This window comes from Gopherus evgoodei, chromosome 5 (assembly GCF_007399415.2).
Source record: "Gopherus evgoodei ecotype Sinaloan lineage chromosome 5, rGopEvg1_v1.p, whole genome shotgun sequence".
Classification (NCBI taxonomy): domain Eukaryota; kingdom Metazoa; phylum Chordata; order Testudines; family Testudinidae; genus Gopherus; species Gopherus evgoodei.
The window spans coordinates 51,858,363-51,870,908 of NC_044326.1; the positions used below are offsets into that span (position 1 = coordinate 51,858,363).

The 12,546-nt window shown below is 41.1% G+C and overlaps 1 protein-coding gene across 2 annotated transcripts in view; it reads right to left on the reverse strand.

Moving 5' to 3' along the window:
- The window catches only part of USP46 (ubiquitin specific peptidase 46), a 33,983-nt gene extending 21,678 nt beyond the window's left edge, over positions 1-12,305 (reverse strand). Inside the window, exons 1-2 of one of the 2 annotated variants that reach the window (XM_030564104.1) lie at positions 11,724-12,305; positions 10,443-10,564 (exon numbers count right to left, since the gene is read on the reverse strand). In XM_030564104.1, coding sequence (XP_030419964.1) covers positions 10,443-10,523 — 81 coding nt within the window. In that variant the 5' untranslated portion in view covers positions 10,524-10,564; positions 11,724-12,305. The remainder of the gene's footprint in view (positions 1-10,442; positions 10,565-11,723) is intronic. The other variant, XM_030564106.1, reaches the window with a different exon arrangement.
- Between the last annotated feature and the right edge of the window lie 241 nt (positions 12,306-12,546).

Below are 12,546 nucleotides of genomic sequence, written 5' to 3' on the forward strand. Positions count from 1 at the left end.
CTAGCAGAAGTTAGAGCAATAGGGGGTGTACTCCAACTTCGGCCACTAGCATGCAGTCACATTACACCAGTAGAGGACCAAGAGAAATGGCCCCCTTTTGTCCACCTCCCATTCCAGACATGCCTTTGTATTCCCCATATACTGGGGGTGTTAAGAGAAGCTGGTACAGGAAATATCAAAATGAATGAAGTAGCTGCAGCGTATTCACTGCTGAGAGAGGCTCCTATCAGAAACTCACATTTAACCACACACACACACACACACACACACACACACACACACACACACACACACACACAAGCATCCATATGAAATTGTTATTGGCTGCATCTCAAGGCAGATGAAAATATGACATGCTGCATACATTACAAACTCCATGTGAGGATTAGTGTATTTGCTGGGAATGACAGTCTCCATTTCTGAGCTACTACTCACCAAAGACACACTGATTCAGCAAAGCACAAAACAGCTGTTGCTGAGAGGGAGGAAAAGGTATTAATCTAAGATATATAAAAAGCTAGTGGGAAAGTAAACTGCCATCATTGTTGGTCTTAAAATTTTGCCTGATTTAAAAAAAAATTCTCATAAGTAAATACAGAAGTGTGATGTTGTTTCTTTCGGAACTAAACTGTCTTTGAATTGATAAGTTACTCAGATCAAAGCATGGGTATAAGGACTCAGAAAAAAATGAAAGTTTAAGTTCAGCTACTTGTCCAATAGACTTTCTGTTGTTATGTGACTAGCATTCAAATCACCCCTGTACAAAGACACTTCTGGGCATTTTTTTAGCTTTGCAGAAAATTTCTTGACCTATATAAAAAAAAAAAGTCTAAAGGCCTTAGGAAATAATGACCTGTAACATGCCACTTTTGTGTAACCCACTGTGTAAAGAGGGTAGGTGTGTCATTAAACCTGCGGAGGGCCAATACTATGCTTATAAATTACTTCTGCAGTGCCCACTTGTGAATTCTCAAAGACCTGACTCCATGGTTTCTTATTTGAGAGAATGCCAAAAGGCTTGGACAGATTTTTTCTATTATTTAAAATATCTTCTAAATATTGTGAGAAACTACAAGAATTAGGATTTAACAGATGAACCACCACTGAAAACCAAAGAAGTCCATGATGTGCACTATCCATCTGTGCACCATGCAATCTGTATTTAAAACTCTGGACTCTAACTGCTTTTCAATATGGGGAGTGATGCGAATGTCAACTCTGCACTGAAGTTGCTGAAGCATACATCACAGAAACAACATAGGCTTAGCAATAGCTTGTCACTCATCACAGAGCTACCCCTTCTGTTTCCAAAGTAGGCCTTGGACATGGCAATTACACACTATATATCATCTTTGGAGAAAATAAAATAGGGAGGGCCAAATTCAGCCGTTGGGTAAGCTGACACAGCATCCACTGATTTCATGGAGAGTTGTGCCAGCTTACATCAAGGGTGAATTCAGCTTGGTAACTATTACTTTCAGGTGACGGAGACAGTACTGTCAAAATTACATGGAGAGATTGGAGGCTGAAAAGTCTAGAGAGCTGATTTTTAACAGTAGATGCATTTCCCACACAGAGGAAGAAAGATCTATACACTATACATTTTTTAAAAAAATTTTTTTTAAAAAGCATTGACTTTACATTGTAAATGTTTAGTATAGGAAGGCTCCCCAATAAGCAATGGAGCTCAGAGAAGAAGGGAAAAGTTTTGACAAATCCCACCTAGGCCATGTCTACATTAGGAACATGTATCTTGTTACAAGCATTTAACTAATGTTTATCTAACCTGATGTTAAACATGATTTCACCCCTAGTGTAGAAATAGACAAGTCATGTTTAAAAAAACATGTTAGTCATTGTGCTTAACCTACCCTAGAGTTATCCATGGCCACTTAATAAGTTTTTAAAAAATTACTGTCATGGTTACATAGGGTTGCCAACTTTGGTTGGACAAATTCGTGGAGATCTCTTTAATTAAAGATTTATCTTTAATTCTTGGAGACTCCAGGAAAATCCTGGAGAGTTGGCAACCCTATGGTTATAATCAAAGAAAATCATATTTATTAATATACTAATTAAAATGTCTAATACATTTTCCCACTGTAAACATGATCCTAGGCTGTATCTCCACCAGGAATTTTGGCAACATTTTCCTAATGTTGCTAATGCCAATTCAGTTCCATCAGGAGTAGCAATGGTGGGATAGCTGATTATAGACAAGGGTCCTGCACTGAGGAGGCCCTACAGAGACACATACTGGACTTGGATTTTAGGGTGTTAATTCCCAGACAGGATTCAGAGGCAACAGATTGGGTGAGCTGAGCCTATTTAGGCTCAACAGCTTAAAAGAAGAGTATGTTACAAAAGGAAATGCTAAAGGGGGCTGTGATGACCAGAACACAGGCCGGGGAGCTACTGGGAAACAGAGGAAGTACCCTTACAGCTTGTAGTCTGGGTGAAATCCTGGCCCCACTGAAGTCAATGGGAGTTTTGCCATTGACTTCACTAGAGTCAGGAGTTCACCTTTAGCATTTTGAAATGTACTGCTCACAAACCAGCATGGAAGGAGCAGAGCTAGCAGGGGCAGCTCCAGGCATCAGTAAACCAAGCGCATGCCTGGGGCGGCAAGCCACTGGGGGCACTCTGCCGGTCGCCGCAAGGGAGGCAGGCAGGGTGCCTTCGGCGGCATGCCTGTGGAGGGTCCGCTGGTCCTGCGGCTTCAGCGGACCTCCTGCAGGCTGCCGCTGAATCCGCGGGACCAGGGATCTCCCGCAGGCAAGCCGCCGAAGACAGCCTGCCTGCCATGCTTGGGGTGGCAAAATACCTAGAGCCGCCCCTGACAGCTAGAGACTTTTGCCAAGTTTGTGTCAGTGTGCTATAAACCAAGACTTCTGCAATAGAACCAAAGCCAACGTTTGAATCAAAAGCACAGTCCTGAGCTTCTGATAATCTTTTCTCTTGTTTTGTCCCTGGCCCTATTGCACTTGAATTTGCTGATCATCATCTCATCTCAAATGGCTGATAATGATTTTTGCACTGGAGGGCCACATGAAACAAGAAAGAATAGCAGATTAACTACATTATGATTGTTCATTCTCAAAATTATTGTGGAAATAATGAAGCAAAGACCAATATTTAGTTTATTGCATATATAAACCAACAGCCCCCCAAAGCCCCAAACAGATCATCATGATTAAATCAGATTAGATTGTAAAGTCTGCAAGGCAAGGAGAGAATCTTCTCATTTGTTTGCAAATACCTAGCATAGTTTTGAGAACTATATAGTTATTTAGTTGTAATTACTTTGCCTCCTATTTTGATTATGAGTCTTCTCATTCTACCCCTTATTTTATAGACTTCCATGGAACACAAACCAAGTATGGCACATTTTTATATGTACTCTTTGGGTACTTCTATCAGCTACCTCCAAGGCACAAAATACTGCCCTTTGGACAAAGTAGTCTAAGTGATTACTGTACATATGTGCAAGAGGCCAATTAGCTGAGAATCTCAAGAACAAGACTAAAAACTGAATTCTGCTCATGAAAGGATGTGCAGGGCTCCCACTGACTTAAATGGCAAAGAACAGCTGTCTATGGAGATACAACAAGATTTGTGTTATGTCTGGTCTGATTTTTTCATGAATCATTTAAAATAGAGTAATACCAGTCATGACAGAAAAATGATATAAAGAATCTGATATTAAAAATATGGGCAAAAATATAACAAAATATTTGTTTTTGAAAAATAGAAACTAACGTATCTAAATAATAAAAAATAATTAAAACTCAGATATTTTTGGGAGATAAAAAATGGAAACCAGTGAATCTGAAAGAAACTAGGGACAACAGAGGATGCAAATTAGATATGATTTTGCAGTGTGATAAAGTTAAGCACATGCATGTTTGCTGTAAGTACATGAATAGTTCTACTGAAGTCAATCCAGAGGGAAAATTAAAAGTTTTTTTTAATGTTAACTTCAGGGAGCCCAACAAATAGATATTCTTCTGAGAAAATAATACATTAGAACTGTAAGGTCAATATTAATGACCATGGAGAAATAAAAGAAAAGATGAGAAATAGTAATAGGGTTGCTACTGCAAGAGAAATGAAAAGTAAAAGAATATAAGAAAATGATCATGAAAGACATAGATGAAAATGAACTGTGAAAATGAACATTTAACAAATGAATATATAAGGAGCGAGATTAATGAAAAAAAACTGCCACTGAGAGGAACTGAGGGTCAGACATGGCTGGGAACTAAAGAACACTTTTTTGTCTTAGTGTTCACTAGGGAAAACATGCTAGAGCAAAACATGCTAGAAATCAAGAAGTTTCCTGGGGGAAGAACATGAAAGCTTAAAACAAATAAAAGGTGACACCAGAACTGGTAAAAGAGAAATTAGAATAAAACTAGAAATGGCTGAAGGGTCAGGCAGCCCTCATCCCAGAATTTTGAAAACAGTAGCCTATAAAAGGGGAGGAGAAAGAAAGAAAGAAAGAAAGAAAGGGATGTAGGACTTTCTTTCTGTGTGTAGCTAGCCAGTCTTGCCAGCTAATGGCTGTGCAATGTAATAGGGAGAAGAGCTATTATGTATAAAATCACAGCTCAGCTCCCAGAGTCAACATGCGCAGAAAGAGAGTGCAGACAAGAGTGACCCTTACATCCCACTCAAGCTATTCCTTCTAACAGATACACAAAGTAGCACGGACAAGAGTTAGTCCTCATCTACACTCAGGAACAACCACTTTCACCAATCAGTGACCAGCAATCAGTATAGCGGTAGCAGTGCCAACAAGCACAGGCTGGAGTATAACTGCTTGAAAAACAGAATTCCCATCCCATGAGAAATTCTAAGAGTTCCAGATTTTATTTCATCCCAAAATGGAATGGAAAGTTGAAATTCAGAATTTTTCATTGAACAAAACATTTTAAAAAATTTCATTTCATCTTCAGAGAAATGTTTCATTTTGATAAGATCCAAAGGTTTTGTTTTGACTTTTATTATAAAATATAAAAGTCAAAATTATCAAATTGAAATGAAACATTCTGATAATTTCCCATATAATATTTTGATGAAATCAACACATTCAAACAAAAGTTTTTATTTAATCAAATTGGTATTTTCTGATAGGAAAACACTCCAACAGAAAATTTTCAACCAACTCTATAACTGAGCTATTTGAGTTCTGCCCCTGCTGGGAGAATGAAGAGATGAGCCAAACATATTTTAAATGGGTGCAAGGAAGGAATAAGTGAATTACAGATCTATAAGGCAGGAGAGCTGCAGAGGGAGCTGCAATTGGTCACAGGCAGCTGAGCCATCTCCTGAGCAGCTGCCACTACCTGGGCTCCCCCAGCTCTGGTTCCAAGAGAAAGCTGCTTCCCAATGTCTCCCTCCCCATCCTTGGTGCCTCTGAGCCCAACAGAAGCAGGTTCAGCTGCTTCTCCCCACCAATCACTGCTTCCTGCTGCTCTGAGATCAGAGGAGAGTCTCCTTCTCCGCTGCCGACTGCCACTGCTGAGCCTGCAGCACTAGCACCCTAAAGGATAGGTAGCAAGCAAGCTCAGAGAGGAAAGCCAACTTGCCCAAAACTGGGTGGGGAAAAGGGGTGGAGAAAGAAGAGGAGTGTAAGTCTCCATAAGGAGAAGGCAAGAAATTCACAAAAGATAGGGCAGGGAGGGAAGGTGGTCATAGTGGGAATGCACATGCACAGAAAGGTAAGTTAGTGGACAGACGGACTGACAAGGTAATTCAGCCCTTGTCACCCAATGAATCTGACACCCCTCTTTTACACTAACTGATCAGGGGCAACACAGAACTATTGCAGAGGAAAAGTATGGATAGTCTTCCTAGTATATGCGCAATGTGCCTCAGGTGGCGCATGACCAAGGATTCATCACCAAATTTGATCCACTGGTTGGATCATTAGTTTCCCCAGCCCAGGCTGGGTACTGACAAGGAGTGTGACTTGAACGCTGATCCATGCCCCCCCGCATGGATAGTGAAAATTATTAACATGGAATGATACAAGGTCTCTTATTTTTTTCCTCACCAGCATTCTTCAAAAACTTAATGATTTTTTTCCTTTCAGTATCTCCAAACTACATTTTTACCTAAAATGAAGGGGCTGGAGAGGGAAAAGTAGGTTTTTTTAAATAAAGTTGTGTCAAAATTGAGGCCAAAGTTTCTAAATGTGGTTGCCTAAAATTAGGCACCTACTGCATGTGGTTTGATTTCTCACAGATGATGAACAGATGCAGCTCTCATAGAAGTCAATACATATTTCAATTAATTAAAACTTTTAAGGTAATAATTGCAGATTGTATTTAAAGATGTGTGTGAGAGAGAGAGAGAATGAGAGAGACCAGAAAACTGGGCATGAAAGAAAAAATGCTTAATTATTTGTACTCTCATTTACAGAAATGGAATTCAGAATAGTGGCATTAGGAGTACATGAGGAGTTGTTCTATCTCAAAATCAGAATTCATGACAGAGTAAAGTGGACTATATTATTTACAATCCAGAAAAGAATATAGCTGATAGTGAAAAGAAGTTAACCTTAAAAGTATATCATCCTGCTTTTTTCTTATGTTATAATAAGTGCCATAAAAATGCATGTATTATAATAGTTGCAGCAGCAAAACAATTAACCAAAAATAACGTAATTTCTTTTTGGCTCATCAAAGATCATCAGAAGAAACAAGTCATATGTATAAAAATTATGCACACTTGAGACCACAATTCTAAAGATTGGAATCTAAATTGTGCCTGCAACTATATTTTCACACTTAAATATTTACAGTGCTTCATTAATCTACCCATAAATAATTTCAGATGGCTAGTTTATTGCCTAGACAGTGACAGACTGCCCAAAGTTTTTCTTGTTAGAAGAAATTTCCAAAATTAAAATGATCATATAATTTGTTCTATAATAACTTTAACCACTATCAAGTATGATGTAAATTTAAAACTCATGGTGCTAACTTCTGCACCTCAAGTATACTTGTGTTGCAGAGAGTAGAATCTGGCTCAGAACCTGTTTTTATAGAAATAACTAGAATGTACGTAGTTTCCAGAATCTAACATTTTTCTAATTTGTCTCTGTAGCTAAGATCCTGATATTGCTAACTCCCATCATTCAAACAATCCTGAGACTTTTAAAAATAATAAAATATTGAGTTCTTTTTTTATCTGACTTCTGGGTTTTGAGCTTTTCATGTTTTCAAGCTTTTCTCCACAACCACAAGGGCTAGAAGCTTAGTTTTTTAATGAAAACTGAGATTCTCATGCGGTCACATAACTCTTGGAGCTGGCCTGGGACTTTAAGAAAAACACCAGTGAAGCTTGATAAAATCTTGAGTTGGAAAAACTAAAGCCATGCTTATATAAAGTAGAGAACCAAATTAACTTGAAGGGGTTTTTTGTACTGAAACTCGTTACTGAACTCATATTTATACATTGTACAGGATTACCAAAGAAACATGCCAGTGTCTAGTGTAAGTACAATGTATGTGACATCTGTGATACGCTGTATAACAAGAGATCCTCACAAGTTGTGTCACGTTATAACTGTGCATTAAACTGACACATATCATCTTTCAATGGAGATCAAGTGATTTCAAACACTATCGAAAAATGTTGGGAAGGGGATATAAAACCTGCTTTTAAGCAGGACAACACAAAGGTGTATTTCTCTTGTTCAGAGTACAACAGAGATCGTCAGGTCACTCTGTACAAAAATAAATAAATATATATGTTTAATAAATGATTAGATGCAGTTCTTACAAAAGACAGTAACATTCTCTACACTGCAGTCTGAGCTTAACTCAAGAGTCCTAGGCTGAATCAGAAGGCCATCAACAGAGAAACGCACTGCAGTGGATTTCAGTAACAATCTAAAAATTACAACATGCTTATTCACCTTTGGACCAAACATTCTATACTCTAGTCACACTGGCTGCCGTCAAGGAGCTTTACGAAGAGGATTACAATGCAAGTTTAATATGGATACAATACGAGTAAATACAGGTACTAAAAATAAAAGTCCCGAATTTCACCTGGACTCCCTTCAGTTGGGGTAACATTAAGGCATGGACATTCTCTAGAACTGAGTTTTCCAAATATATCATACCATTCTTCCCCAAGCAATATTGCTAATAAACACTTTTATATCACCTAACATGATTAGAGCACTGTACACACATCTGACTAACAACTTCTCACAGCATCTGTCAGGCATGTAAAAAGAGAGAGCTGGACTCCCCTAAAATACAACTTTGCTGAGCAAGTGGATCCCACCATTCACACAAGAGTCCCATTCACTTCACTGGAGCCCCACATGAATGCAGGGGTATACCTCTGCAGAACAAGTTGCATAATCAGGGTGTTGGACCTCACCTACCAGTGATGACAATTTTTTTTCTAATTGTGGGGCAGGACAAAGAGAAAGGACATGGTCTTTATTGGTTTGTTTTGGAAATTGTGGGTTTATTTGTTTAACACGTGGACAGGGATATCTGCTAAGTTCTTTTACTGGGTCACTTCTGCTCAGTTACTGTTGCCAACTCTTTTGCTTTGGGCTCAGTAAATGAGGATTCATCTATCTATTGAATATGCAGTACTAGATTTTGATTTTTTTCAACCAAGTTAAAATATTTTCCTTCACACACTTGTTTCCCTACACCTGTTTTGGCCTTCCTGAAAGAGGCCTCCCCATAACTAGGAGACCAGACTTACAATTTGACATACTATACCCTCAGGCAGTCAACTAAATAATAAGAAAAATTCTTCCCACAACTCTGGCTAACCCAGTTAGAACAGGCCAATTTCACCCTGTTAATTCTCACTGTATTCATTTAATCTAGAGATGAGCACATAAAAATTTTGAAACAAAAAATCCTTGTTCAATAGAGGACTACAATCCAAAACCTATAATCCATCATTACATGACAAATATTTATAGCAGTGTAGGTGAGCAAACACCAACTAAGCAAGGGTTTTTATGTAATCATTTCATGCACACACCTTCAAACGGAAGGGGAACTAGAAGGATAAAGGGAAAATAACAGGGTGAGTTTTTAAAACTCCTTTCAACTAGGAAATGAACTCTAAATATATTTCTCTCTTAACTGGTTAATTCTTAGGCCAAAGAAGAATTGAGCCATTTGGCACCAAGCACTGAGACATTGTCTGGGATTAAGACCTGGGCATTAATAGTTCTGGCTGGAATTCATAATAACCTATCATCATTCACGCTTCTCCAATCCCACTCTTAGTGCCTTTTTTTCTCCTTTGGATTTAACACATTTTGTTCTCGTCTTCACCCCCTCACCCCCACTTTATTTGTGTCAGTCTCTCTCTTCCCTCCTTCTTGCTTCTATTATCCCTCCTTTTTGGAAGCCTTCTATGATCCACTTGCCTCCCCCTGCAACAGGCCAAGCATTGCAGCAGCCGTCCCATATGGGGTTGACATAGCTTCCTCTAGAGTACATTGATAGAGCTCCTTCATTCAGCTGAAAGTTGTAGTTAGAGAAACAAAGCATTGTTGCCACCCTAATATCATGAAGAGAGCAAGAAACCGAACTTGGTCCTGAACATGAGGCTTCACTAGACCGTCCCCTTCTTCTGTTCTTGTGTCCCTTTCCTGTTAAAGAGTCTAATTCTCCTCTTTACATTCATAAAGATGTTACTTGTGCAGCTGCCTACCGACGGTAGCAAGAGCGGCAATAGCAAAGTAAAACTAATGCAAGTCTAGCTGGTTTTGCTCTGTGGTTCTTCTGGACCTTGGGGAAAGCGCAAATATATCCCTCTAAAATAACTGGAGTAGGTGGGGGTGGACACATAGGATTCTTAAGACATCATGCCAATGTTAAACTCTTGTAGCCCTCTAACAATCTCCAGCTTTTTTTCATGCGGTGCTGTAGCATGCAGTCTAGGCGTGATCGCACCCACCATTCATCAAACGCTGAAAACTGAAGCCTGCCTATAGGATAAGGTAAGTAACTCCAGGTTTTTTCCCCAAATACTGTATTGTTTACTATATATTTCTTTGCGGTATACTTGCCTCCTATTCCACAGGGTTAAAAAAATAAAAACAATGAAAATGTTAGGAAACCACATTGGGGAGAGGAGGCAAGAACTCGGATTATCTTACCCTAGGGATTCTCAACCTTTTTTCATAATGTGACACTTAAATTCAATCTTCCTGTAATGCACCTCAGAACAGACATTTCAAAGGTGGAAACGAGGACCTTGGAACAAGGGTGGGGGCATTCCTAGCATCCGAGAATGACAGGTTGCAAGTGACTTATCAAACCAACTTCAGCATAAGACTGGAGACATTGAATGGGGGCAAACTCACAGCCCTCACCCCCTTGGGCAACTGCTTGTGACCCCCAAGGGAATCATGAGTCACAGGTTGAGAACCACTGCCTTACCCTATAGGCAGGCTCCATTCTCCAGTGCTGATGAATGGTGGGTGTGACATCACCTGCAAAGGGCATGCTGGGGCACCACATGGAAGGAAGCTGGCAACTGCATGTAACTGTTCTTGCAGAACCTGAAAACAAGGGGGGAAAACATAAACTACAACAACAAAGGGTGTTGAAATGTGTTCTTACCCTATTTATTTTGGGCATTTATCACATACCCCATAAATTGCTTTCTTTTGCAGCAGGTCCATTAAAACCTTTGAGCCCTTAAACTATAACCAAACAAATCTTAAAAATCCAAAGGCAATGTGGTCTAATACGCAACCCCAAAGTCTGTAGAATCAAAATGAAAACCATATTCAAATGTGTAAAGAAATCTTCCTGTCCAATCTTATTGGGGCTGAAAGCAGCAAGACCCAACACAAACTGAAATGAAACATTAATGTTTTAAATTTATTTTTCTAATCTTTTAGACTATCCTGGGGGTGTTGGTGGTGGTGAAGTGTTTCAAAAATATAACAGAAGCATTTTGGGCCAAAGTCAGTTCTTATTTACTGTATATCCCTTACAATATTCATCAGCACAGATTCCGATCCTGTGGCCATTTTCAAAAATGGGTGCCTAAGGCTAGACTCCTAAGGCCACAGTTATAAGCCTAAATAAGTGGCTTGATTTTCCGAACAGATGAGCACCAACTGCTCCTATTGACTTCAGTAGGAGTCTTTGGGTGCTCAGTGGCTTTTAAAATCAGGCCACTTATTTTGGAGCCTCAGGATGGATTTAGGAACCTACTTTTAGGAATCCAGTTTTAGAAATATTGGCTCAAGTGTTTAATTGGGGCCACAAGGTGGGGACACAAACTGCAAACTTGTCAGCCTGCCTAAGTGTCACAGTACAAAGGATGAGACCTTCCACTGTTCTGAACTCCTTCCCATACCTAGATGCAGAGAGGTGATTGGACAGCTAAGCTCTGAACTCTCCCTTCTTGGGGAGACAGAATGTCTACATTCAATGCAAGGAGTCAGTAGAAGCTCTTCAAGCTATTGACTGCCCTGTTTTGAATTAAATATTCTGCTTATCTTTACATGGCCTTCACCCACTTCCAGATCTCACCAGCCTCCAGCGAGGGGATTAGACAGGAATAGCCATAACTTTACTCCCCAGTGCACCTGGAAAGGAGTCTCCTCCCCTCCCCTTCTCTCCCCCCATTCTGATGTTGCACCATTGGGGATTGTTGAGTTGTGTCCCCCACCCCTGAAGCCAGCCTGCAGGTCAGCAAGTACTTACCATATTACAGATGGAGGCGATGTTTCTGACAGTCATTAGTCTAAAGGTTGCAGTGATCCCACACCGCCATCTTTATAAGGTAAAAACAGACATGCTCATGTTTGGAGGATCGCGGGGAGGGGAGGAGGAGGAGGGTCCAAGGTTACGCTGGGGGGCCGGGAGAAAAGCCGACGGAGGGGGGTAAACAGCCACTAAAGCCCCCGCTGCAGCAGGGAGGCAACTAGCAGAAAGCCCCTCGATTCCTCCCGCTCCAAGAGCCTCTGGCGGGCGGCGGCTGCTCCTCCAAAGGGCTGACTAGCAGATTTACCAGCGCTGCACTGGCAGCTGCAGCAGCAGCATCCCTCCCTCCCCCTCTCCGCTCACTCCCCCTTCACTGCATGGGGAGATCAGCCGCGCAGCTGTGCCAGCCAGGGCCGTGTTACTGTCTCCTTTCCTCCGCCTTCCCTGGCGGCCGCTGTTGCCGCGTTTCGCTCCATTGCAGCGCAGCGCCCGCCCGGTGATCAACTTTGACAGCGCCCGGGAAGGGCAGGTCAGCGCTGGTAACTGGCGTGCAAGGGCACCAACCGGCAGCGCCTGTCCCGCGGAGGCTGCTGTGCAGCAGCCAATGCGGTGCATGGGAGGGGAAGGCGATCGCTCCCTCCTTGGCTACCCGCCGGGTGAGTGCTGGGTGTTCGCGGATCAGGTGGGGCTTCGGGGCGTTGGCATGCCACAGCCTGGAGAGGACCTGGCCCAGATCCATAGGTGCTGGAACTAGGGCTGCTGCAACACCCCCTGCTCGAAGGCGTTTCCATCACATACAGGATTTACAGTTTGGTTCAATGGC